Source organism: Moschus berezovskii, chromosome 13 (assembly GCF_049115385.1).
Source record: "Moschus berezovskii isolate FMDL1 chromosome 13, NW_MosBer_1.0, whole genome shotgun sequence".
NCBI classification, from domain to species: Eukaryota; Metazoa; Chordata; class Mammalia; order Artiodactyla; family Moschidae; genus Moschus; species Moschus berezovskii.
In genome coordinates, this window is record NC_142472.1 from 50,780,481 (window position 1) to 50,807,616 (window position 27,136).

At 46.8% G+C, this 27,136-nt stretch overlaps 2 protein-coding genes across 4 annotated transcripts in view; both read left to right on the forward strand.

Annotated features, from left to right (window-relative positions):
* Window positions 1-3,032, forward strand: part of IFT88 (intraflagellar transport 88) — a 70,091-nt gene extending 67,059 nt beyond the window's left edge. For all 3 annotated transcript variants that reach the window (XM_055426402.2, XM_055426403.2, XM_055426404.2), the window contains one exon: window positions 1-3,032. This exon is cut by the window's left edge and continues 3,061 nt beyond it. The gene's annotated coding sequence lies outside the window, so the exon portion shown is untranslated.
* The window catches only part of IL17D (interleukin 17D), a 33,795-nt gene continuing 9,575 nt past the window's right edge, over window positions 2,917-27,136 (forward strand). Inside the window, exons 1-2 of the mRNA XM_055426411.2 lie at window positions 2,917-3,357; window positions 3,812-4,107. Of these exons, the coding sequence (XP_055282386.1) occupies window positions 3,343-3,357; window positions 3,812-4,107 (311 nt within the window). The 5' untranslated portion in view covers window positions 2,917-3,342. The remainder of the gene's footprint in view (window positions 3,358-3,811; window positions 4,108-27,136) is intronic.

Here is a 27,136-nt window from a genome sequence, read left to right on the forward strand (position 1 = left end):
AGTTCCAGAAAAACATCTATTTCTGCTTTATTGACTATGCCAAAGCCTTTGACTGTGTGGATCACAATAAACTCTGGAAAATTCTGAAAGAGATGGGAATACCAGACCACCTGACCTGCCTCTTGAGAAACCTATATGCAGGTCAGGAAGCAGCAGACTGGTTGCAAATAGGAAAAGGAGTACGTCAAGGCTGTATATTGTCACCCTGCTTATTTACGCTGAGAAATAAGAGCTGGAATGAGAAATGCTGTGCTGGAAGAAGCACAAGCTGGAGTCAAGATTGTCAGGAGAAATATCAGTAACCTCAGATATGCAAATGACACCACCCTCATGGCAGAAAGTGAAGAGGAACTAAAAAGCCTCTTGATGAAAGTGAAAGAGGAGAGTGAAAAAGTTGGCTTAAAGCTCAACATTCAGAAAACTAAGATCATGGCATCTGGTTCCATCACTTCATGGGAAATAGATGGGGAAACAGTGTCAGACTTTATTTTGGGGGGCTCCAAAATCACTGCAGATGGTGATTGCAGCCATGAAATTAAAAGACGCTTACTCCTTGGAAGGAAAGTTATGACCAACCTAGATAGCATATTAAAAAGCATTACTTTGCCAACCAAGGTCCGTCTCGTCAAGGCTATGGTTTTTCCAGTGGTCATGTATGGATGTGAGAGTTGGACTGTGAAGAAAGCTGAGCGCCGAAGAATTGATGTTTTTGAATTGTGGTGTTGAAGACTCTTGAGAGTCCCTTGGACTGCACGGAGATCCAACCAGTCCATTCTAAAGGAGATCAGACCGGGGTGTTCATTGGAAGGACTGATGCTAAAGCTGAAACTTCAATATTTTGGCCACCTCATGCGACGAGTTAACTCATTGGAAAAGACCCCGATGCTGGGAGGGATTGGGGGCAGGAGGAAAAGGGATGAGGGTGAGATGGCTGGATGGCATCACTGACTCGATGGATGTGAGTTTGAGTGAACTCTGGGAGTTGGTGATGGACAGGGAGGCCTGGCGTGCTGCGATTCATGGGGTTGCAAGGAGTCGGACACGACTGAGCGACTGAACTGAACTGAGTGACTAAACAACACCACATACTTAATGAAATAAACATGTTAACAGTTCAGTCCAGCCCTGACAAGTCCTGATGAGGAAAGCCCAGAAGGGAGGCTGATGGCCACGTTTGCAGCTGAGGAGCTGAGCGGCTGCTGGTGTTGCCTTTTACGGAGGTTGGCGTTCTGGGGGAAAGCTGTTGGTCACCCCAGGCCAGGGCTGCTGCTGTAATTCCAGGGGGAGAACAGCAGAAATTCATGGGTGTTAGGTCATGGGAGGGCTGGAAACAGCATGACTAAGAAGTGCATAGAGCCCAGGGCATGGAGGTGAAGGGGAGCAGAGATCCAAGGACGAACATGGAATCTAGTCATCTTGGGAAAAGAGACCATGAATCGGAAAGTGTGATGCACAGGGGTCTGGGTGGAGGCTTCAGGTATGTGGCATAGACAGCTGTGTGTGGTCAGCCAGCTGTGTGAACTGAACAGAGCAGCTACAAAGAATCAAGGAACTGGGGTAACTGTCGAATGGTGGGGGGAGGAATGGTGAAGAGGCAGGGTCAGAGGTGAGGGAAGAAAGTGCTAGTGCCTGAGGTGAGTCACAGGCTGCACTGGGAACCGGTATCTACAGTGATCACACCTGGAGGTGGGGGGTGCTGCCACAGGCTGCAGGACCTGAGACCTAATGGGGAACAGCAGGTGGAGCAGGGGTAGCCACTTGGAGGCCAGTTTTGGATGACTCCTCAGGTGTCCAAGGTGGGGAGTGACAGGCAGGGGTGGGACATCCAGGTGCTGACAGAGGAGATGGCAGAGGAAGAGGCGCTGACCTTCACAGGAGGGAAGGAGTTCTGGTCTGCCCTGACCCAGGAAGGTGAGAGGAAACAGCCGCCGCGGCTCTGGGTGCCTAGATGGAGGGCTGGGCTTTTGAGAACTTCATTCCCTTTTTCTCACTTGTCTTAGGGTGGGATTTGAACTGTTAACTTGTTTATTTCATAAGTATGTTCACTTCATAAGTTTGTTCTGATCTGAGGGTACTGACTCCTGGATTTTGCACCAGTTAGAGAATTTCTCAATTTTGTTTAGTATCAAAAAGACGTTCTATCAAGTGGGCAAGCATGTTCAGTGTTTATGATCTTTCACAAAGTGAAAACTGTTGAAAAGTAAATATTTTCGTTTCCAAGTAACAAGGAAGGAGAGAGAAGTTGCCAAGTTATCAGACAGTGGAAGGTATTTTGTCGAATAATGCAGAGGGAACAGTCTGGTCTGTACTGCCTTACCTTTCAAAGTATTCCCACACCTTTACCAAATTGGGGGGAAAAAAAAACCCACAAACAATATGTTTGTGCATTGATATGTTTATTCCCATTTTACCAGAAAGGAAACGAACACAATTTATCTACTAGTCAAAAAAAAAAAAAAGTAACCTCAAAAGGAACGTTTACTCACCAAGCTGTTAATTGCTTAAATTGGCAATTTCTGTGGGCTTTTTAGCAGTAAATAGGGCGATTCCTCTTCAGTTATAGGGTATTCATGGCATACAAAAGTGTTGTTTTTCTACACAGCATAACTGAAATGTGTTTTCAGCAATGATTTACAAGACAAATACCAAAGCTAGAAACTGTTCAAGGAACCATAAATCGTGTATTTTCTGTACCTTTGGAAACCTTTCAGCTCTTATCATTCTTTTGTTTTTATTGGCGAAGTATGACTACTGTGAAATGACCATATTCACCAGGCCGCCACCTAAAAGCATTAAGGTAGATTTATAGAACGAGCGAGCACGTTTGCTTGTTCTTGCAATAGAATCCCTCCAGGTACGTATATTGTCTTTATTTACAAAGTATCGGTTTTATTTCACACCACTGCTTGCGTTTAGAGTCCTGGCTTCAGGAGCAGGCGTCCAGACACCCAAAGGTGCGCCCAAGGTGCCTGTTTCCAGCCACAAAAGGGCAGCCTGGGTCTGGTGTTTGATCCTCGGTTTTCTGAGCTGCTGGGGGGCGGGGGTTGGTGCAGAGAAGGGCCGTTTCCTGGGCGTTTAAGGGAAGGACGAACGGCCGCTCCCCAACCCGGTTCGGAACACTCAGTCTCCAGTCCCTCAGGAAGGAGAGACAGTGTGGTGAGACAGGCTGCCTCCAGGCCCGCGCGCTCCTCTCCAGGTGCCTGTCGTCCCGGGGCTCTTCCCGCGCGGCCGGACCCGCTGACTTCCCTTCCAGCCGAGGCGCCTCCTTCCGCTCGCGCCGCGCCGCGCGGCTCCGCTCGGACGTGTCCGCGCCGCCGCGACCACCGGAGCCACTTCGCGGCGATGCTGGGGCCGCCGGTGAGTGCGCGGCGCGAGCGCCCGTCTCAGTCTCGGGCCCGGGCGGCTCGTGGGGCCCGCGCGCCTCGGACACGCGGGGGCCGCCGAAGGGCCCAGGAGCCGTCACAGGCACTCGCAGCCCGCGGCGCAGCAGCCCGGTCGGCACACGCACACGCGCACCGCACAGCCGCGCTCCACGCGGACCCCGGCTCGGGGCGGCGGCGGCGGGGGGCGCGTGGGCCGGCGCGGGGCAGGGCCACGGGGTCCCCGAGGGCGGCGCACGGGCGAGGAGGGCGCGCGGGGCCCGGCGTGGTCCGCACCCATCCTCCGGGCGGGGGCGCGGGGCCCAGGGGTGGGGCGTGGGACGGGGCCCCAGAGGTAGAGGGCGCGGGGCGGAGACCCGGGACAGGGGGCGCGGGAGGCCGGGGGTGCGGGCCCCTCCTGCGCGCGGCGCTGAGCGCGGCCTGTCCCGCAGGTCTGGGCGTTGGTGGCCGGTGTCCTGCTGGCGCTGTCGCCGGGCCGGGCGGGGGGCGCCCCGAAGGCGGGCCGGCGGCCAGCACGGGCGCGGGGCTGCGCAGACCGGCCCGAGGAGCTCCTGGAGCAGCTGTACGGGCGACTGGCGGCCGGCGTGCTCGGCGCCTTCCACCACACGCTGCAGCTGGGCCCGCGCGAGCAGGCGCGCAACGCCAGCTGCCCGGCCGGGGGCAGGCCCGCCGACCGCCGCTTCCGGCCGCCCACCAACCTGCGCAGCGTGTCGCCCTGGGCCTACAGGTGAGCGGGGCACCGGGAGGGCGAGGGGCGCCGGGGACCCGGACCCGGAGCAGGCCTTACCGCAGAGGCCCTGCACTTTCCTCCGAGGGGACCGCGTCCTCCGGGGAACTCGTTGTTCTGCCAGACGCCCCAGGGTTTCTTGAGCACCTGCTTTTTGCCAGGTACGTAGTTAAGTGGAATCCACGGGGGACCTAGCCGGATGGGCTTTTGTTACAGAGCTTTGCACCGGCGGCCTGTGGGGGTCTTGCAGATATTTTCCGGGTGCTTGTGCCTGTCCAGGGACAGCTGGACATTGGATCTCAGTAACGCATCTTCTGAGTCTTCTAGCCCGTGGCCGACGGGAGGGGCGGGGGTCACCAGAGAGTAACCGAGGCGGGAAGAGAGTGGAGCTGAGCGTGCCATGGTTGGCGGGGTGAGGATGTGCGCGGTGCCTGGCACTTTGGAGGTTGGGAATCTTTCTGTGGCTTCTCAAGAGGTCAGTCATCTCGGAGAAAAGGAGCAGCGTGCAGACAGGGCCAGTGTGTCTGTAGTGTCCTCAGCACACGTGTGACTGTCCCCTTTTTTCCCTGCTATCCCCGTGCCAAGGCGCTCATAGTCAGACTGCAGAAGGTGGGAGCCCTCACTCAGAAGCCTCGAGAAAGGGAAGGGGTGACCCGGAGGAAAGGAGGAGAGTGAGGGATCCAGGCCTGTGTGTATGTGTGTTTGTGCGGGTGTGCATGTGTGTGGTGGGAGCACATGCCTGGGTTTGACTTTAGCAGGGTTGCAAAGTTGACATTTATCCTTGAGGGTGTTTTTCAATCAAGGAAGCTGTCCTTGAGCAGGGTAAACTGGAAGAGAACACGGACACTCGAACTGGGCCATAGAGGAGGTGAGGGCTGGACCAGTTTGAACAGTGTTGCTTCAGGAAGTGAAACTGACTGGGTTGAGTGGAGGATGGTTATTGCGGGAGGTTCAGTTCCGTCGCTTAGTCGTGTCCGACTCTTTGCGACCCCATGAATCACAGCACAGCAGGCCTCCCTGTCCATCATCAACTCCCAGAGTTCACTCAAACTCATGTCCATCGAGTTGGTGATGCTATCCAGCCATCTCATTCTCTGTTGTCCCCTTCTCCTCCCGCCCCAATCCTTCCCAACATCAGAGTCTTTTACAGTGAGTCAACTCGTGGGCAGGAGCTCACAATAGACATCCGCGCTGGGGTTTGTGTGAGGGAACCGGTTAAGAACCCCAGTCTGCTTCCCTGGTCTCTGCCCCACCTTCCCACCTCCCCTTGCTCCCCCTTTCTGCTCGGTCTGATGCTCTCGGGACTCACCCTGGCGTTGGTCTCTGCCTTCCCTCCTCCTGCCACCACGCCCAGGGCCCCAGAGGGTGGGTTCTTGTCTGGCCCCTTTTCCTGTAGACTCCTGTACACCCTTTGTGTGCCACGTGTCATCGTGGATAACACACTCTCTGCAGGCGGGTAGCTGCTTCCCAGGCCAGCTGAGGCCTGGAGACCATGGGACCATGAGGGGCATGTTTGCCACTCATCTGTCTTATGTTGGTGTCTTCTAGCACAAGGAACAGCTTGTTTGCGAGGAGATGAGTTTTCAGAGCTGGGCCTGCTGGTTCTCATCCCTGAGACTGTGAGGTGGGGGCATGAGTGTGTGTGTGTGGAGACTGAGCCCCTGTCTCCCCAGGGGAGTCCCTGGCACAGAGTGGGAAGCCTCGGAGGGGGAGATAATTGTTGAGCACAGCAGCAAGTGTCCCAGGTGCTGTCAAGGAGCAGGAGTTACACCTGCGTGGTTTTCACGGATCTTGAGGCCGATAGTGCATCTGGTGAGCACATGGCAGCCGACCCCACCCTCTGCAAGGGGTTGGCTTCTGGGCAGGGCCTGGGCTGCAGGTGACTGGCTGCTGGGGGACCCCTTTCTGCCCCGCCCTCAGATCACCTCCCAACCTCCTGAGTTCCTGGGAAGATTAGAAAAAGTCGTGCACGTGGCAGCCAGGAACCTATTCTAAGCTGTGGATGGCAGGGTTGGCTTCTTAGGTGCTCTTGCCTGGCAGGTCTTGAGCAGAATAGTGGCCTTACCTGTGTCGAGTCAGCTCAGACTCAGAGTGGTGTTTAAGGCTAGAACAAAGAGAACTGGATGAGGAAGCCACTACTCGCTAGACCAGAAAGGCACAGAAAGGACCACTTTAAGTGAATAAGGTAGGCTTTGAGATAGAAACTTTTACTATAAAGGAGCTTTCAGTGTCTTTAAGGGAGAGACAGGTCATTCGATAAATTGTGTTGGGACTGGGTAACCAGCTTGGAAAAGATGCAATTGGATCTCACCCCTGTATGAAAATGAGTTCCAGATGACTCAAAGACTTAAATGTGAAAAATAAAACCACAAAAACACATAAAGAGCGGTCAGTTATATTCAAACTCTTGAGTGGCAAAGGCCTGTTTAGTAGTTTCCAGACCTCCAATGGGCTTCCCTGGTTGCTAGATGATGATGAATCTGCCAGCCAGTACTGGAGACCTGGCTTCCATCCTTGGGTCTGCAAGATCCCCTGAAGGAGGGAATGGCAACCCTGTCCAGTATTCTTGGCTGGAGAATCCCATGAACAGAGGAGCCTGTTGGGCTGCAGTCCACGGAGTGGCAAAGAGTTGGACATGACTGAGCAACAAAGGACATACACAAGAGACCCCCAAAGTCACAAAAGAGGAGATTGATACATTTAATTGCGTAATTATATGCCATTTTTTCTTGGCAAAATTGAAAAAAAATACAGCGGCAAACTGGAAGAAAAAATGGTACAAAATCCATGTGACAAAGAGCTTGTTTTATAAAGAATGCTTACAAACCAAGGAAAAGATGTGATGAAAGGATGACAGAGGCCATGGACTGTCCTGGACAGATCTTGCCTTCAGGTGTAGTGTTGTACCGAGAGACCTTTCCTGGTGGGGCATTCGTCAGGCGGGTCTGCAGGTGTGTGAGGGGAAAGGGTGTCCCAACCCAGTGTCAGTGTGACTCGTCCAGCTTCCATGGAAGAGAGTTGGGGACTAACTATGACAGTTTCAAATCCCTACCCTGTCCTTCCGTGATTCCCTCTCCCCACTGGCAACCAGCCACTAGTTTGCCCTCTGTATCTGTTTCTGTTTTTATTGCTTCTTTTCTGTTTTTTTAAGATGCCACATACAAAAGGGTTACAGGGTTTGTCTTCTTCTGAATAATACACTCCAGATCTGTCCACAATTCTGCAAGTGGCAAAATTTCATTCTTTTTCTGTGGCTAATATTCCCTTATATATATTTACCATGTCTTTATACATTTGCTTGTTGGTGGACACCTGGATTGCTTCCATGCTTGGCTATTGTAAACAACGTTGCTATGAATTTTGGGGTACATGGATCTTTTTTCATTTTTTCTGGATTTATATCCAGGAGTGGAATTGCTGGATCATATGGTATAACAGTTCTAGTTTTTAAAATATAATTTATTTATTTTTGGCTGTGCTGGGCCTCCGTTGCTGTGCAGGCTTTTTTCTGTAGTTGTAGCGAACAGGAGCTACTCTCTAGTTTCAGTTTGCACTGAAACACAGGTTTCTCATTGTGGTGACTGCTCTTGTTACGGAGCACAGGCTCTAGGGCACATGGACTTCAGTGATTGCGGCCCTCCAGGCTCTAGAACATAGGCTCAGTTGCTGTGGTGCATGGGCTCAGTGGTTCTGAGGCATGTGGGACCTTCCTGGACCAGGGATCAAACTGGTGTCTCCTGTTTGACATCAGTTTACCACCATTGTTTACTACTGAGCTGACAGTGAAGCCCTATTTTTGAATTTTTGAGGAGTGTGCAGAATTTTCCATAGAGGATGCACCAATTTACACTCCCACCTACAGTGCACAAGGGTTCCTTTTTCTCTCCATCCTCACCACCATTTGATTTTTGTGATCTTTTTTTTTTTCTTTTTTTTTTATTGGAGGCTAATTATTTTACAATATTATATTGGTTGGTTTTGCCATACATTGACATGAATCCACCCCGGATGTACATGAGTTCCCCTTCCTCAACCCCCTTCCCACCTCCCTCCTCCCCTTATCCTCCCTCTGGGTCATCCCTGCACACCAGCCCCGAGCATCTGTAACATGCATCGACCCTGAACTGGTGATTCGTTTCACATATGACAACATACATGGATTTTTGTGATCTTTTTGATGATAGCCATTCTGATAGGTATGAGGTGATAGCTCTTTGTGGTTTTGGTTTGCATTTCCCTGATTAGCAGTGTTGAGCATCTTTTTATGTGCTTGTTGGTCATCTATGTATCGTCTTTGGAAAAATGTGTTTTCAAGTCTTCTGCCCTTTTTTAATTGTTTTTTTTAATATTGAGTTGTATGAGCTGTTTGTATATTTTTGATAGTAACTCTTTATTGGTTTTAACAGTTGCAAATATCTTCTCCCATTCAGGAGATTTACTTTTCACTTTGCCGTTAGTTTTCTTTGCTGTGCAAAAGCTTGTAAATTTATTTATTTTTGCTTTCATTTCCTTTGTCTTAAGAAAAGAATTGAAAAGATATCACAGTGATTTATGTCAGTGTTCTGCCTGACCTTTTGTTGTGAATGTATAGAAATGCAATGGATTTCTCTGTATTAATTTTGTTGTCTACAAATTTACTGAATTCATTTCTGAGCTGTAGCAGTTTTCTGGTGGCATCTTTAGGATTTTCTATGTATAGTATCATGTCATCTGCAAACAGTGACAGTTTTACTTCCTTTCCAATTTGGATCACTTTTATTTCTTTTTCTTCTGATTGCCGTGGCTGGGACTTCCAATAGTATGTTGAATAAAAGTAGTGAGAGTGGGCATTCTTGTTTTCTTTCTTTCTGTCTTGAATTTTATTTTTCCACATTTTTTAGAAAATCAACTCTCTGTTTTAGAGGTGAGAGTTCTGTTTTTTTATTTTATTTTTCAATTGAAGTATAGTTAATTTACAATGTAGTGCTCCAGGTGTACCGTAAAATGGGGTGTGTGTGTGTCTGTGTGTGTGTGTGTGTGTCTACGTACACACATATATCCTCCTACTTCCCCCCTGGTAACCATAAGTTTGTTTTCTACATCTGTGACTCTGTTTCTGTTTTGTAAATAAGTTCATTTTACATTTTTTTAGATCCCCCCATATACGGGGTATCATATATTTGTCTCTGTCTTACTTCACTCAGTATGATAATCTCTAGGTTCATCCATTTTGCTGCATAAATAGCTTTATTTCATTCTCTTTTATGGTTGAGTAATATTCCATTGTATATATGTACCACATCTTTACCCGTTCATCTGTTGTTGGACATTTAGGTTGCTTTCATGTTTTAGCTATTGTAATACTGCTTTAATGAACATTGGGGTGCATGTATTATTTCAAATTATGTTTTTTTATAGAATGTATGCCCAGGTGTGGGATTGCAGGATCAGATGTTAGCTCTGTTTCCTGCATACTGTTTTCCATAGTGGCTGCACTGATTTGCATTCCCTCCAACAGTGTAGGAGTGTTCCCTTCTCTCTGCATCTTCTCTAGCATTTATTGTTGGTTGACTTTTTTATTGATGGCTGTTCTTATAAGTGTGAGGTGGTACCTCATTGTAGTTTTTATTTGCATTTCTCTAAAAAAGAGATGGGTATAGCAGACCACCTGACCTGCCTCTTGAGAAACCTGTATGCAGATCAGGAAGCAACAGTTAGAACTGGACATGGAACAACAGACTGGTTCGAAATAGGAAAAGGAGTACATCAAGGTTGTATATTGTCACCTTGCTTATTTAACTTATATGCAGAGTACATCATGAGGAACGCTGGGCTGGAAGAAGCACAAGCTGGAATCAAGATTGCCGGGAGAAATATCAATAACCTCAGATATGCAGATGACACCACCCTTATGGCAGAAAGTGAAGAGGAACTCAAAAGCCTCTTGATGAAAGTGAAAGAGGAGAGTGAAAAGGTTGGCTTGAGGCTCAACATTCAGAAAACAAAGATCATGGCATCTGGTCCCATCACTTCATGGGAAATAGATGGGGAAACAGTGGAAACAGTGTCAGACTTTATCTTTTTGGGCTCCAAAATCACTGCGGATGCTGATTGCAGCCATGAAATTAAAAGACACTCCTTGGAAAGAAAGTTATGACCAACCTTGATAGTATATTAAAAAGCAGAGACATTACTTTGCCAACAAAGGTCCGTCTAGTCAAGGCTATGGTTTTTCCCGTGGTCATGTATGGATGTGAGAGTTGGACTGTGAAGAAAGCTGATCACCGAAGAATCGATGCTTTTGAACTGTAGTGTTGGAGAAGACTCTTGAGAGTCCCTTGTACCGCAAGGAGATCCAACCAGTTCATTCTAAAGGAGATCAATCCTGGGTGTTTATTTGAGGGCCTGATGCTAAAGCTGAAACTTCAATACTTTGGGCACCTCATGTGATGAGTTGACTCACTGGAAAAGACTCTGATGCTGGGAAAGATTGGGGGCGGGAGGAAAAGGGGACGACAGAGAGTGAGATGGCTGGATGGCATCACTGACTCGATGGACATGAGTTTGAGTGAACTCCGGGAGTTGGTGAAGGACAGGGAGGCCTGGCGTGCTGTGATTCATGGGATCACAAAGAGTTGGACACGACTGAGTGGCTGAACTGAACTGAATAAGTAGTGATGTTGAGCATTTTTTAATGTGCTTTTTACCCATCTGTATGTCTTCTTTGGAGAAATGTCCATTTAGATCTTCTGCTCATTTTTTGATTGGACTTTTTTTTCTTCCTTTTTTGATATTGAGCTACCTGAACTGTTTGAAGGTAGAATCCCTGGTTGGTCGCAACATTTGCAAATATATTCTCCCATTCAGTGGGTTGTCTTTTCATTTTGTTTATGGTTTCCTTTGCTGTGCAAAAGCTTTATAAGTTTAATTTGGTCCCATTTGTTTGTTTTTGTTTTTATGTCCACTACTGTAGAAGGTGGATTCAAAAAGATCTTGCTGCAGTTTATGTCAAAGTGTTTTTCAAAGTGTTTTATGTTTTTCTCTGAAGAATTTTGTAGTATCCAGCCTTACATTTAGGTCTTAAATCCATTTTGAGCTTATTTTTGTGTATGAGGTTAGAGAATGTTCTGATTTCATTCTTTTATATGCAGCTGTCCAGTTTTCCCAGCACTTACTGAAGAGACTATCATTTTATCATTGTTAATTCTTGCCTCCTTTGTTGTAGATTAATTGATCATAGGTATGTGGGTTTATTTCTGGGCTTTCTATCCTGTTTCAGCTAATATGTCTTTTTTTGGTGCCAGCACCATACTGTTTTGACTACTGTAGCTTTGTAGTATAGTCTGAAGACAGGGAATACAATTCTTCCAGCTCCATTTTTCTCAGTATATATACTGAGAGGTATATTCCCTCTATACCCAGGACTGGAGAGATGTTTTTTTTAAATCATAAATGGATTTGAATTTTATCCAAAGCTTTTTCCTGCATCTATTGAAATGATCATATGGTTTTTATTCTTCAGTTGGTCAGTGTGGTGTATCACACTGATTGATTTATTGATACTGAGAAAATCCTTGCATCCCTGGGGTAAATCCTACTTGATCATGGTATATGGTCCTTTTAATGTATTATTGGAATCAGTGTGGTAATATTTTGTTGAGGATTTTTACATGTGTTCATCAAGTGATATTGACCTGTAATTTTCTTTTTTATATGATATCCTTGTCTAGTTTTGGTATCAAGGTGATTCTGGCCTTGTAGAATGAGTTCAGATGCATTCTTCCCTTTGTTTTTTTTTTTTTAAATAGTCTTCAGAATGATCAACTCTTCTCTATAAATGTTTGCTGGAATTCACCGATGAAGCCATCTTTTGTTTGTTGGGTATTTTTTAAAGTTATTGATTCAGTTTGATTACTGGTAATTGGTCTGTTCATAATTTTCTGTTTCTTTCTTGTTGAGTCTTGGGAGATTGTACATTTCTAGAAATTTGTCCATTTCTTCTAGTTTTCCTATTTTATTGATATATACTTGTTTGTAATAGTCTTTCATGATCCTTTGTAATTCTGTGGTATCAATTTTTGGTTTTAACCAAAATCTCTTTTGATGACTCTGGATAAAGACTTATCAACTTTATCTTTTCAAAGAACCAACTCTTAGTTTTATTGATCTTTTTATTTTCTTATTTATTTTTGTCTCAATGTCATTTATTTCTGCTCTGATTTTGTCTTTCCTTCTACTAACTTTGGGTTTTGTTCTTACTTTTTCTAGTTCATTTAGGTGCAAGGTTAGGTTGTTTGAGATTTTTCCTGTTTCTTGAGTGTGTATCACTATAAACTTCCCTCTTAGAACTGTTCATTTTTTTTTTTTATTTTTAAAAAATGTTTATTGAAATAGTCTTCATACATTTTGTTCAAATGCTCTTAGGTATTTTTTAAAATTTACTTAATATTTATTTATTTTTGGCTGCCCTGGCTGTTCATTGCTACATGAGGGCTTTCTCCAGCTGCCAGCTCCAGCAAGCAGGGGCTGCTCTCTGGTTGTGGTGTAAGGGCTTCTCATTGCAGTGGCTTCTCTTCTTGTGGATCATAGGCACATGGGCTTCCAGTGTTGCAGCTCTTGGGCTTCAGGGCCTGGGCTCATTAACTGTGGCACACGAGCTCAGTTGCCCCAAGGCATATGGGATCTTCTTGGACCAGGAATTGAACCAGTGTCCCTTGCATTGCAAGGCAGATTCTTAACCAGTTGGACTACAAGGGAAACTCCTTTTTTTCATTTTTAATTGAAGTGTAGTTTTGATTACAATGTTGTGTTGGCTTCTGGTGTATAGCAAAGTGATTCAGATATACATGTATATACACATGTGTGTGTGTAAATATTTTTTCATATTCTTTTCCATTATGTTTTATTATAGATATTGAATATCGTTCCTGTGCTGTAGTGTAGGGCCGTTTTTTTAATGCATTTTATATGCTGTAGTGTGTATCTCCTAATCCCAAACTCCTAACCTATCCTCCCCCCCTTCTCTTTTGGTAACTGCAAGTTTATTTTCTGTGTCTGGGAGTCTGTTTTGTAAATAAATTCATTTGTGTGACATTTTGGATTCCACATTTCAGTGGTGTCATATGTTATTTGTTTTTCTGTCTGACTTAGTATGATTGCCTCTTGGTTCATTCATGTTGCTGCAAACGACATTATTTTATTGTTTTTCATGGCTGAGTAGTATTCCATTGTATATATGTACCACAGCTTCTTTATCCATTCATCTGTTGATGGACATCTGTGTTGCTTCCATGTCCTGGCTGTTGTAAATAGTGCTGCAGTGAACATTGGGGTGCATGTATCTTTTAGATTTGGAGTTTTCATCTTTTCCAGATATATGCCCAGGAGTGGGATTGCTGAGTCATATGATAGCTCTATTTTCAGTGTTCTGAGGAATCTCCATACTGTTCTCCACAGTTGCTGCACCAGTTTATATTCCCACCAACCGTGTAGGAAGGTTCCATCTTTTCCACATCCTCTCCAGCATTTGTTATTCATAGGCTTTTTAATGATGTCCATTCTGACTGGTCTGAGTGGTTTTGATTTCATTTCTCTAGTAATCACCAGTGTTGATCATCTCTTATGTACCTTTTGGCCATCTGTATACCTTCTTTGGGAAAATGCCTTTTTAAGGTGTTCTGCCCACTTTTTAATTGGGTATTTTGGTTTTCTGTTACTGAGTTGTATGAGCTGTTTGTGTGTTTTGGAAATTAAACCCTTATTGGTTGCATTATTTGCAAATATTTTCTCCCAGTCCTTTTGTAGGTAGTCTTTTCATTTAAAAGCTTTTTAAAATGAAAAAGGATTTTAAAAGTAAAACCGTGTAAGTTTGATTAGGTCACATTTATTTATTTTTGCTTTTATTTCTGTTGCCTTGGTGGACCAACCTAAGAACACATAGGCAAGATTTATGTCAGATAATGTTTTGCCTGTGTTCTCTTCTCAGAGTTTTATGATATCCTGTCTTATTTTTTTAGAACTGTTTTTGCTGCATCCCATCAATTTTGAATCATTGGCCTTTTGTTTTCATTTGTATCTGGGTATTTTTAAATTTGTTTTTTGGTCGCACTGCATGGCATGTGGGGTCTTGGTTCCCTGACCAGGGATTGAACTCATGTCCCCTGCATTGGCAGGTGGATTCTTAACCACTGGAGCACCGGGGAATTCCCACCTTGGAATCTTTATTAAGTAGACTGCCTGCCTCCATTTCACCTAGTGCTTCTGGGTTCTTATCTTGTTCCTTGCTTTGGAACATATTCCTCTGTTGCCTTGTTTTGCCTGAAAGTGAAAGTGAAGTCGCTCAGTTGTGTCTGACTCTTTGTGACCCCATGAACTGTAGTCCACCAGGCTCCTCTCTCCATGGGATTCTCCAAGCAAGAGTACTGGAGTGGGTTGCCATTTCCTTCTCCAGGGGATCTTCCCGACCCAGGGATTGAACCCGGGTCTCCTGCATTCCAGGCAGACGCTTTAACCTCTGAGCCACCAGGGAAGCTGTTTTTATTTCCATGTATCTGGTAGGTTGGTTGTGTGTCCTGACCTTGCACACAGGTCCCCTCTGGTCACCAGAGCCATATGTTGTAGTGAACCCTATGTGGCCTGCCTGTGTCTTTCTGTTGTGGTGGGCTGACCGCCGTGGGTAGTCTGGGAGGCGTTTTGGGGCCCTGGTACAGTTGGCTCTGGTAATAGGCCTTGTCTTGTGTGGAGGCTGCTGGCTACTGTGGGGCTGGGTCACAAGGAGGATGGCTGCAGGGCCTGGGGGTCTCAGGGACAGTGCTGGTCCATGGTGGGGTTGGCGGGGAGCAATTCCAGGGTGGGCTGCTCTGGGGCCAGTGTTTCTGGATCTTGTGTCAGCTGCTGGGGGATGGAGCTGTGTTCTTAACACAGCTGCTGCAGGTCTTTCTGTCCCAGAGCCAGTGCCGGCCTGCTGATGAGTGATGCTGGATCCTGGGGAACTTGCTGAGGGGTCCAAGATGTGTAGAGCTCATGGTGGCCTGGGAGTGGAAGGGGGGCACTGGAGCTTGGGGTGGGGCCTGGGGCAAGTGCTAGCTTAGTGATGGGTGGAGCCAGGTCCCAGATCAGTGGTGCCAGGCCTTAGGGACCTGGGCTAGTGCCAGCCTGCTGGTGGGGGGCGTGGGGCAGCTGGCCAAGGGACCCAGGTGTCTCAGGGCTGGCATTGGGTGGGCTGTGTCCTGCCGTGGCAGACCTCGGGGCTTCCGTGGTCCTGGGGCTTGGTGGGGTGCCAGGGTTTCGGGGGGCTGCTTTCTAGGCTCCCTGGCTGCCAGGCCCTAGGACCCTAGAGCTGGTGTCAGCCCACTGGTGACTGGCACTGGTCCTGAGGGCACGGCCAGGTCCAGGGATTCTGGGCTTGGTTGCTGGCTCACTGGTGAGTCTGTGGGGGCTGTAAACCCAGGGGTCTTAGGGCAGCCTGTCTGCTGGCAGGTGGGGCTGCGTTTCTACTCAGTTAGCCATTTAGCTTGAGGAGTCCTGGTACTGGGGCCTCAGGCGGTGGCCAGGGCAGGGCCGGGTGACACACTGGAGAGGATCCACAGTGGCGTGTGCTAGCACCATTGTCCACGTGGTGGAAGGAACTCCAAGGAATGGCCATGCCCATGACTGTGGCCCCCAGGAGCTTCAGTCTCCAGCATCTTGGGAGACTCACCAGGATCAGCAGGGGAGCTGACACGGGTTTCTCTTAGATTACTGCTCCTACCCCAGGCCCTCAGGGATGCCCTGATGTAAGCCCTACTGGCCTTTAAAGCCAAACGTTCTAGGGGCTCATCTTCCTGGCGCAGGATCCCCAGGCTGGGGAGCCTGGAAGGGGCTCAGGCCTCTTGTTCCTTGAGTGGGGGAACCTCTGCAGTGCAGTTGTCCTCCCGCTTGTGGGTTGCTCATCCCCTGCCCCCCAGGGGTGTGGGGCTTGGCTGTGCTGTGATTCGGCCCTTCTGGTTTGTGTCACCGTTGTTCCTTCTTTACATCGTTAGTTGTAGAAGGTCTTCCCTGGTAGGTCTTCCCTGGTAGGTTATCAATAGTTGCTCTGTAAGTATTTGTCATTTTGGTGTGCCTGTGAGAGGACTTGAGCTTGGGGTCTTCCTGCTCTACCATCATCTCCAACCTCCTGAAAAAAGCTGGAGGGGGCCAGTGGTGGGCAAAGCATCTGAATCTCTTTCATATTAGCATGTGGTTGGTTTACAGTGTTGTGTTAGTCTGTGTACAGCAGAGTGATTCACTTGTACACGTATATACGTTTATCAGTTCTTTCTCAGATTCTTTTCCTATTTCGGCTATTACAGAATGCTGAATAGGGTTCCCTGTATCATCCAGTAGGTCCTAGGTCCTTGTTATCTATTTTATATGTCGTAGCAGGTACATGTCCATCTCAGTTTTCCACTTTGTCCCCCTACCCTTTCCCTCTGGTAACCATAAGTTTGTTTTCTACATCCATGACTCCACTTCTGTTTTGTAAATAAGTTCATTTCTACCCTTTTTTTTTGTTTAAGAGTCTACATATAAGTGATATCATATTTGTCTTTCTCTGACTTCACTCAATATGACAATCTCTAGGTCCATTCATGTTGTTGTAAATGGCATTATTTATTCTTTTTTTATGATTGAGCAATATTCGATTGTATATATGTACCACATCACCTTTATCCATTCATCTGTTGATGGACATCTAGGTTGCTCCCATGTCCTGGCTGTTGTAAATAGTGCCACTATGAATATTGGGGTGCATGTATCTTTTTGAATTATGTTTTTCTCCAGATATGTGCCCAGGAGTGGGATTGCTGAGTCATATGGTAGGTCTGTTTTTAGTTTTTTAAGGAATCTCCATACTGTTCACCACAGTGGCTGCACCAGTTACATTCCCACAAATAGTGTAGGAGGGTTCCCTCCTTTTCACACACTCTCCAGCATTTATTATTTGTAGGTTTTTTTGATGATGACCATTCTGACCAGTATGAGATCTCATTGTAGTTCTAACTTGCATTTTGTTAATAATTAGTTATTATTAGATAATAATTCCTGATGCTCCTGATGCTGGGAAAGATTAAAGGCGGGAGAAGAAGGGGTTGACAGAGGATAAGATGGTTGGATAGTGTCACCAACTCGATGGATATGAGTTTGAGCAAGCTCCAGGAGTTGGTGATGGACAGGGAAGCCTGGCGTGCTGCAGTCCGTGGGGTCAAAAAGAGTCGGACATGACTGAGCGACTGAACTGAATTGAATAATTAGCGATGTTGAGCATTTTTTAATGTGCTTTTTAAGCTGTCTGTATGTTTTCTTTGGAGAAATGTCTGTGTAGATCTGCTTATTTTTTGGTTGGATTGTTCGTTTTTTTGATATTGAGCTACCTATTGTTCAGTCACCAAGTTACATGTCTGACTCTTTGCAACCCCATAAACTACAGCATGCCAGGCTTCCCTGTGCCTCACCATCTCCTGGAGTTTGCCAAAGTTCATGTCCATTGAATCAGTGATGCCATCCAACCATTTCATCCTCTATCACCCTCCTCCTCCTGCCCTCAATCTTTCCCAGCATCAGAGTCTTTTCCAGTGAGTCAACTTTTTGCATCAGGTGGACAAAGTATTGGAGCTTCAGCTTCAGCATCAACCCTTGCAAAGAGTATTCAGGGTTGATTTCCTTTAAGATTGATTTGTTTGATCTCCTTGATTCTAAGGAATGCTCAAGAATCTTTTCTAGCACCACAGTCTAAAATAATCAAAAAGACAGCTTTGCTGTCTTTATTGTCTAGCTCTCACATCCATACATGACCACTGGAAAATCCATAGCTTTTTTTTTTTTTCCTTTAGCCATGGACTTTATTGTTTGAATATTAACAACTATTATTCTATACATACATTTTAATTTCTTATAAAAATCTACATTCCACGTTGCTAGGTCTCTTCATTCTCCATTTTATTCCACATTTTCATGAAAAGGTATTTCCCTGAATCATAATCTGCCTGATTGTGTGTTTGTTGTTACAGTTATTGTGGTATAGTCGCTAAGTTGTGACCCCATGGATCATAGACCCCCATGCTGTTTTGTCCATGGGATTCTCTAGGCAAGAATACTGGAGTGGGTTGCCATTTCCTTCTCCATGGAAAATCCATAGCTTTGACTATATGGACCTTTGTTGGCAAAGTGATGTTTTTGCTTTTTAACACAGTGTCTAGGTTTCTCATAGCTTTCCTGCCAAGAAGCAATCGTCTTCTAACTTCAGGGCTGCTGTCTGAAGTGATCTTAGATCTGCAGTGATTTTAGAGCCCAAACAGAGGAAGTCTGTCACTGCTTCCACCTTTTCTCATTCTATTTGCCATGAAGTGATGGGACTGGATTACATGATCTTAGTTTTTTTAATACTGAGTTTTAAGCCAACTTTTTCACCCTTCTTCTTCACCTGCATCAAGAGGCTCTTTTTAGTTCCTCATCGCTTTCTGCAATTAGAGTGGTATCATCCATAAATCTGAGGTTGTTGATATTTCTTCTAGCAGTCTTCATTCTAGCTTGTAACTCATCCAGCCCAGCATTTCACCTGATGTGCTCTGTGTGTGAGTTAAATAACCAGGTGACAATAAACAGCCTTGTTGTACTCCTTTCTCAATCCTGAACAGTTGTTCCATACAGGGTTCTAACTGTTGCTTCCTGACCCGCATACAGGTTTCTCAGGACACAGGTAAGATGGTCTGGTATTCCCATCTCTTTAAGAGTTTTCCAGTTTGTTTTGATCCACACAGTCAAAGACTTTAGCATAGTCAATGAAACAGAGGTAGATGTTTTTCTGGAATTCCCCTGCTTTCTCCACGATCCAGCGAACGTTGGCAATTTGATCTCTGGTTCCTCTGCCTTTTCTAAATGCAGCTTGAACATCTGGAAGTTCTCAGTTCACTAATGCTGAAGCCCAGCTTGGAGGATTTTGAGCATTACCTTACTAGCATGGGAAATGAATGCAGTTGTCCAGTGGTTTGAGCATTATTTAGTACTGCCCTTCTTGGGAACTGGGATGAGGATTGACCTTTTGCAGTCCCGTGGCCACTGCCAGGTTTTCCAAATTTGCTGGTATATTGAGTGCAGCACTTTAACAGCATCTTTTAGGATTTTAAATACCTTTTCTGGATTGCCGTCACCTCCACTAGCTTTATTGGCAGCAGTGCTTCCTAAGGCCCACTTGACTTTACACTCCAGAATGTCTGGTTTCTAGTGAGACACTATACCATCGTGGTTATTCGGGTCATTAAGATCTTTTTTTTTTTTGTACAGTTCTGTGTATTCTTTCCATCTCTTGATGACTTCTGCTTCTATTAGGTCTTTACAGTTTCTGTCCCTTACTGTGCCTATCTTTGGATGTAATGTTCCTTTGATATTTCCAATTTTCTTGAAGAGATCTCTAGTCTTACCCTTTCTGTTGTTTTCTTCTATTTCTTTGCATTGAAGAAGGCCTTCTTGTCTCTCCTTGCTCTTCTCTGGAACTCTGCATTTAGTTGGGTATACCTTTCCCTTTCTCCCTTGCTTTTTGCTTCTCTTCTTTCCTCTATTTGTAAGGCCTCCTCAGAGAACCACTTTGCCGTCTTGCATTTCTTTTTCTTTGGGATGGTTTCATTCGCTGCCTCCTGTACAGTATCATGGACCTCTGCCCATAGTTCTTCAGGCATTCTGTTTACTAACTCTAATCCCTTGACTCTATTCCCTATCTCCACTGCATATTCATAGGGGATTTGATTTAAGTTGTACCTGATGACCTAGTGTTTTCCCTAGTGGTTTTGCTATGAGAAGCTGATGATAAGAGTCACAGTCAACTCCAGGTCTTGTTTTTGCTGACTGTAATCAGTTTGATTTTGGTATTGACCATCTGGTGATGTCCATGTGTAAAGTCATCTTTTGTGTTGTTGAAAAAGGGTGTTTGCTGTGATCAGTGCGTTCTCTTGGCAGAATCCTGTTAGCCTTTGCCCTGCTTCATTTTGTACTCCCAAGGCCAAACTTGCCTGTTCCTCCAGGTATTTCTTGACTTTCTACTTTTGCATTCCAGTCCCCTATGATGAATAGGATATCTTTTTTTGGTGTTAGTTCTAGAAGGTCTTGTAGATCTTCATAGAACCGTTCAACTTCATCTGCTTCACCATTAATGATTGGGGCATAGACTTGGATTACTGTGATGTTGAATGGTTTACCTTGGATACGAACTGAGATCATTATGTCATTTTTAAGGTTGAACCCAAGTACTGAATTTCAGACTCTTTTGTTGATTATGAGGGCTTCTATGGGATTCTTGCCCACATTAATAGATATAATGGTCATCTAAATTAAATTCACCCATTCTCATCCATATTAGTTCACTGATTGCTAAGATCTCAATGTTTACTCTTGCCATCTCCTGCTTGACCACGTCCAGTTTACATTACAGGTTCCTATGCAATACTGTTCTTTACAGCATCGAATTTTACTTTCACCACCAGACACATCCACAACTGAGCATCATTTCTGCTTTGGCCCAGCTGCTTCATTCTTTCTGAAATAACTAGTGGTTGTCCTCCCCTCTTCCCCAGTAGCACTTTGGACACCTTCTGACCTGGGGGGCTTATCTTTTGGTGTCCTGTCTTTTTGCCTTTTTATACAGTTCATGGTGTTCTCATGGCTAGTATACTGTCGTGGTTTTGCCATTCACTTCTCCAGTGAACCATGTTTTGTCAGAACTCTCCACCATGACCCATCCATCTTGGGTGGCCCTGCATGGCATGGCTCAAAGCTTCATTTAGTTATGCAAGCCCCTTCATCATGACAAGGCTGTGATCCATGAAGGGGACCTATGTGAGCTATTTGTATATTTTGGAGATTAATCCCTTGTTGGTTGCATTGTTTGCAAATATCTTCCCCCATTCTGTGGGTTATTTATTGCTTCCTTTGCTGTGCATAAGCTTTTAAATTTAACTAGGTCCCTTTTATTTTTGTTATTATTTTCATTACTCTAGGAGGTGGATTCAAAAAGATATCACTGTGATTTATGTCAAAGAGTGTTTTTCCTATGTTTTCCTCTACGAGTTTTATAGTATCTGGCCTTACATTTAGGTATTTAATAATCCATTTTGAGTGTATTTTTGTGTATGGAGTTAGAGAATGTTCTAAGTTAATTCTTTTACATGCTTTCCGAGCAGTGCTTCTTGAACAGACTGTCTTTTCACCATTGTGTATTCTTGCTTCCTTTGTTGTAGATGAGTTGATCATAGGTGTGTGGGTCTATTTCTGGGTTCTCTGCCCTGTTCCATTGAGCTGTATGTCTGTTTTTGTGCCAATACCATACTGTTTTGATTACGGTAGCTTTGTAGTATAGTCTGAAGTCAGGGAGTGTGATTATTACAGCTTTGTTTTTCTTTCTCAAGAGTGAGATCTTTTGTATTTCCATGTGAATTTTAAAAATTTCTTGTTCCAATTCTATGAAAAATGCCATTGGTAATTTGATAGGGATTGCGTTGAATCTCTATATTGCCTTGGGTAGGTAGTACAGTTATCTAAAAAATACTCTTCCAATCCAAGAACATGTTCTATCTTTCCATCTGTTTGTATCATCTTCTATTTCCTTCATCACCATCTTATAGTTTTCAGAGTACAGGTTTTTTGCCTCCTCAGGTAGGTTTACTCCTAGGTATTGTATTCTTTTTGATGAGATGGTAAATGGGATTGTTTCTTGAATTTCTCTTTCTGATCTTTTGTTTAGAGTATCAGTCAGTTCAGTTGCTCAGTCGTGTCTGACTCTTAGCAACCCCATGGACTGCAGCATGCCAGGCTTCCCTGTCCATCACCAACTTCTGGAGCTTGCTCAAACTCATGTCCATTGAGTTGGTGATGCCATCATACCATCTCATCCTCTGTGGTCCCCTTCTCCTGCCTTCGATCTTTCCCAGCATGAGGGTCTTTTCTAATGAGTCAGTTCTTTACATCAGGTGACCATAGTATTAGAGCTTCAGCATCAGTCCTTCCAATGAATACTCAGGACTGATTTCCTTTAGGATGGACTGGTTGGATCTCCTTACAGTCCAAGGGACTCTAAAGAGTCTTCTCCAACACCACAGTTCAAAAGCATTAATTCTTTGGCACTCAGCGTTCCTTATAGTCCATCTCTCTCACATCCATACATGACTATTGGAAAAACCATAGCTCTGACTAGATGGAGCTTTGTTGGCAAAGTATGTCTGCTTGTTAATATGCTATCTAGGTTTGTCATAGCTTTTCTTCCAAGGAGCAAGTGTTTTTTAATTTCATGGCTGCAGTCACCATCTGCAGTGATTTTGGAGCCCAGAAAAATAGTCTGTCACTGTTTCCATTGTTTCCCCATCTAGAGTATCAGTTCAGTTCAGTTCAGTTAGAGTATAGGAATGTATATTTTGTATCCTGAAACTTAAAAAAAAAATTTGTTATTATTTTGTAAAATTTTGGCTGTGCTGGGTCTTTATTGCTGCCCAGGCTTTTTCTCTAGTTGTGACAACAGGGCTACTCCATAGTTGCAGTGTGTGGGCTTCTCATTGCAGTGGCTTCTCTTGTTGCGGAGTGAGGGCTCTAGGGTTCATGGGCTCAATAGTTGTGGTTCCTGGGCTCTAGAGCACAGACTCAGGAGTTGTGGCCCTGAGGCATGTGAGATATTCCCAACCCAGGGATTGAACCTGCATCTCTCCCATTGGCAGGCCAGTTCATTGAGTCACCTGGGAAGCCCTGTATCCTGACACTTGACTAAATTCACTGAGTCTAGTAGTTTTCTGGTAGTGTCTTTAGGATTTTCTATGTATAGTATCTTGCTTCTGTGTATAGCGTGAGTGTCATTACCTTCAGTCATAGAGCATCTTTCCTGGTAGGTTCTGGTCTGTGTTATCAGTAGTCGCTCTGTAAATGTTTGTCATTTCGGTGTAAATGTTTGTCGTTTCGGTGTGCCTGTGAGAGGATGTGAGCTCGTGGTCTTCCTGCTCCACCACTGTGGCCAAGCGCCAAAAAAACGGGTGGGGGTTGGGCAAAACATCTGAATTTTACAGTGGAAAGCAGAAAGTGAAATTTACCAGTCATGAGGAAAGAGCAGATACTGGAGAAACGGAGCTTCGGTGGGTCATGACAGCCTCCCATTTCCCATGAGCCTTGGCTTGGAGGGAACTGTTTGCTCTCACAGGCTTCACGGAGGTCAGACCCCTGGGACCCATATCCTGGGTGGGCGGCAGGGAGGGGGAACCCAGCCAGGACATAGGTGCAGAGGGCACTGTTTCCCCTGCTATGCTCCCACCAGTGGGCTCTTAGAAAAGCAACATTCAGCCTCCAGAATATAAAAATAGTTTCTCATTTACTTTGTGGCATCCTGTTTGTTTCTCTTAATCTTAGAAACAAATATGACAAAAATAAAATCAGTGTGGTTGCTCAATAGATATTTTTAAGCTACACTGACATATTAAGGAACCTATTGTAAGAACACAGGTTTATTAGGGTTTAAAGATACACATTGCTGTATTGACTCCCCAAAGATAAATACCCTCCAACATGCTGTGTAATTTTTGCTTGTTTATATTGCTCAATTTTGGGTAGTAGTCTAAAGATAACTTTCCTTTGGGGTTTATATTTTTAGGCTTTGCTACTTTCTTTGTTGATTCCTCCTGGGCCTTTAAGCGACCACACCTACATTTATTCTGTAGTAAACAAGTGCGTGGATCACAGCAGCAGCTCTGGAATAAATGGAGGGAAAAAGCAGCAGGACAGGGAGGAGGGGGGCGGACCAGCAGGGGAGGTCGAGGACCTGAGGAGAGGGGTGGGGGCCACCATCTTGTGGGGCCGTGGGGATGAGCCTGCTTGGGGGACCTGCACGGGCGTCCCGGGGTTAGGGGGCAGTGGAAAAGTGGCATTTTCCCCAGAGAACTCAGTTGGCTCTGCTCTCTGCACCCCAAACTCTGTGCAGGTGACTCTGGGGAGCAGTGGTGGAGCAGCAACAGCTTGTGGAGGGGGTCACCCCTGTCCCAGCCAGGCCAGTGGGGTGCCCACAGGGGTCACCCTCATTCCCACGAGCCCCTCGGTGGGTGTTTGGTGATGTTGGTTTCAGGAGGTTGAAACAGGTGATCTGCTCCCCCCACCGCCACCCCCGACCCCATGTCAGCTGCCCTTCTCACAGTGCCCTGCCGTTGAATCCACTGCCCAGGGCTATGCCCTGGACATCATTTTTTCTTCATTGTAAAAGAATTGTAAAATTGTAAAGAATATTTTTTTATTTTCGTATTTATTTGGCTGTGCGGGGTCTTAGTAGTGGTGTGTGGAGTCTAGTTTGACCAGGGATCAAACCCAGGTCCCCTGCACTGGGAGCATGGAGTCTTAGCCACTGGATCACCAGGGAAGTCCCAGTAAAAGAATATTAATTAGAGAAAGTAGAGAAGTGAGAAGCCTGATGCTGGAGACAGCCCTCCCCCTTCTTAGTCTCCCTGCTTAACTTTGTCTGTATGACCTCCCTCCCCCAGTGCAGGGTCAGACCCGTGTTCAGGCACTGAGGGCCCAGGTGCCCATGGGCAGGAGCGGGGCTCCCAGGGGTGGCCGCTAGGGGGCAGCACCGTCCCACCCGCCCTCGGCCCTTGCGTCTTTGAACCTGGGGAGCCATGTCTCTGTCTCCTTAGCAAGTTCACTGCCGCCTGGGGCTGCTTCACTGTCCTAATGACTTAGGAAGGAAGCTTTCAGCCCTCATGGGGGTCTGTGTCTTGTCTACACATCGTCGCAGCACTGAGTTCTGTTACGAAGGGCAGGGAGGTAGGGAGAAGAGGACGAGGCTGGTGGCCTCCAGCCACGGCATGTGACATGGGAGTCGGGGAGGGGGGGGACATCGTCAGACTCCGAGGCAGAGAAAGGACAAGATCATTGTTTAAAACTGCTTGTTAAATGTTGGCGTGTCTCCCCCACATATTTTTACGGATAAGTGACTTTAATAAGTCAAGGTCCTATATTGTTTTTCTTTTTCTCCAAGCTTCTCAGAACACAGCAGGCTTGGCGGCAGCCACCACTGTTTGAGAGTAAAAATACAAGTGTCATTGGGAGCCTTGTCACGGGGTGAGAGTGTTGTGCCTTAAAGGTTGTCTTCTCAGACTGCTGGGTCTTGCTCTATGTGCTTTTCTTGGAAGGTGCATGACTGTTCCGTGGCGTGGTCGCCTCTCGGATCCCGACATCCGGATACAGTGTCTGTGCTCTTCAGCCCAACACGGGGCTGGGCGGGCAGAGGGTGGACAAGCTCTTGGCATCCATCTTCCAGAGCCGCCTGGTGAGGCTTGGAGTAGGGCGGTGCGTTCGCTGCCCCCAGCTGACGAGGTCAGGGAGACGGTAACCTTCCAGAAGCTCCTCACATGAGGGGCTGGCCTACCCACTCACCCCAGGGACAGCGCGAGAACGTGGCTCCGACCCCAGATTCTGCTGCTTCCTTGGAGCCTCTGTGGCAAGAGTTCTGTTTTCCTTTGAAGAGACCTGCTGGCCGCCCAGAATGCATGGCATCTGCCCTGAGGGAGGAGAGGGCCGGGGACTTCTGGCTCACCCGGCCCCTTCTCTGTCCCTGGGCAGTGCTTGGTCCTCCAGTGTCTCCGGGCTCTTTCCTGACCTCCAGGTGGGCGTGTCTTCTTTGGCCTCAGTGGGTTCACCCTTTCCAGGACCCCTGGTGGTGGGGCTGAGCCCCAGGGGGCCTCAGATTTCCCTGCAGGGGTGGGAATGGGGACCATCCTAGCGGGCAGAGGACGCTGTGGGTCTGGCTCAGGTTCAGGATGGCAGTGCAGTGGCCTCGGCCTGGGATGACTGACCATGGCTGTCCTCACCAGCATGGGGCCAGGTGCTCCCAAGGGGTGGCCTTGGTGTCTGAGCGGGTCAGACCCGCTGCCCTCCCCTCGGCCCTCCTCTGGGCTGCACCACCCAGGTTCCTGTCAGGCGAGGCCATGTCGAAGGCCTGTCTGGCTTGGTCTAAGTGCCGGTGCTGAGGTCTTCTGTCCCTTCGTCCCCTTCCCTCCCCCCAGCTGTGGGGCCTCTTCCACAGGGAACCACAGACCCCGTCTTGGTGCTTCATGGCCTCAGACCTGGGCCCAGTGCCCTCCGCTGGGCTGGACAGGATTGTCTAGGGGGCTTTCAGGCCTGACCCTGGGCTGAGCTCCAAGCCCTGGGGAGGGCTCAACCGCCTGGCTGTGTCTGGCAGTCTCAGCGCCACTCCATCCACGCTGGGTTAGCAGTGGCCTCGAGCTCTAGTAAGACTCCTCGGCCGGGGTGTCCCAGCGGGGGGGGTGGGGAGCATCCTGAGATGGAAGTGTATCGGAAAACGCTCCCCACCTCCGAGGTGCCTGGGGCTACAGCCCAGCTGGGGGGCTTCTGTCCTGGGCCTCCTGGTGGCCAGAGGGCTGAGCTCCTGGGTGTGGGGTGAAAGGTGAGAAGTCGGAGCTGTCATAGGCCCTATGTCACCACGCAATTCTGGAAACCAGTTTGGAAGCCTGGTTTCTGCCTCAACTGCACCCGTGCAGGAGAAGTTCTAGCTCTTGGGAAAGGAACGTGCCCCCTTAAACTTCCCAAAGGGCCACTGCTGTTACCAGCTGTTATCTTGACGGCTAGTGGGAGGTCCCCCATTCTTCCCCACGATGGTCTAGACTATTCTGGGCCCTTTTCTGTCTATGTGAATTTTAGGGTCAGCTTGCCAAGTTTTAAGAGAAATTGACAAGAACTGCACTGATTTGACAGATTACTTTGGGCAGAGTCTCTGATACCTTGGAACCTTGGGATTACAGGCATCTTTTTTAAGCAGAAAACATTGATAAAAATGTCACTTTATCAGTCCTGCCTTCAGGAAGCTGGGGGACCTCCACTTTGCTGAGAACCAGTTGGGGTGACGTGTCCCTATTGCTGGTTGGTAACCAGGTCGCAATGAAATGGTAGGTTCAGGACCCTCATTCCAGGCTGCCCCTTTAAGAAAGTCTGTTGACCTTGGGATCTGAGGACCCCGGGCTGTTGAGGCCACATCCTCCAGTGCTTGTGGCGGAGGGCCTTT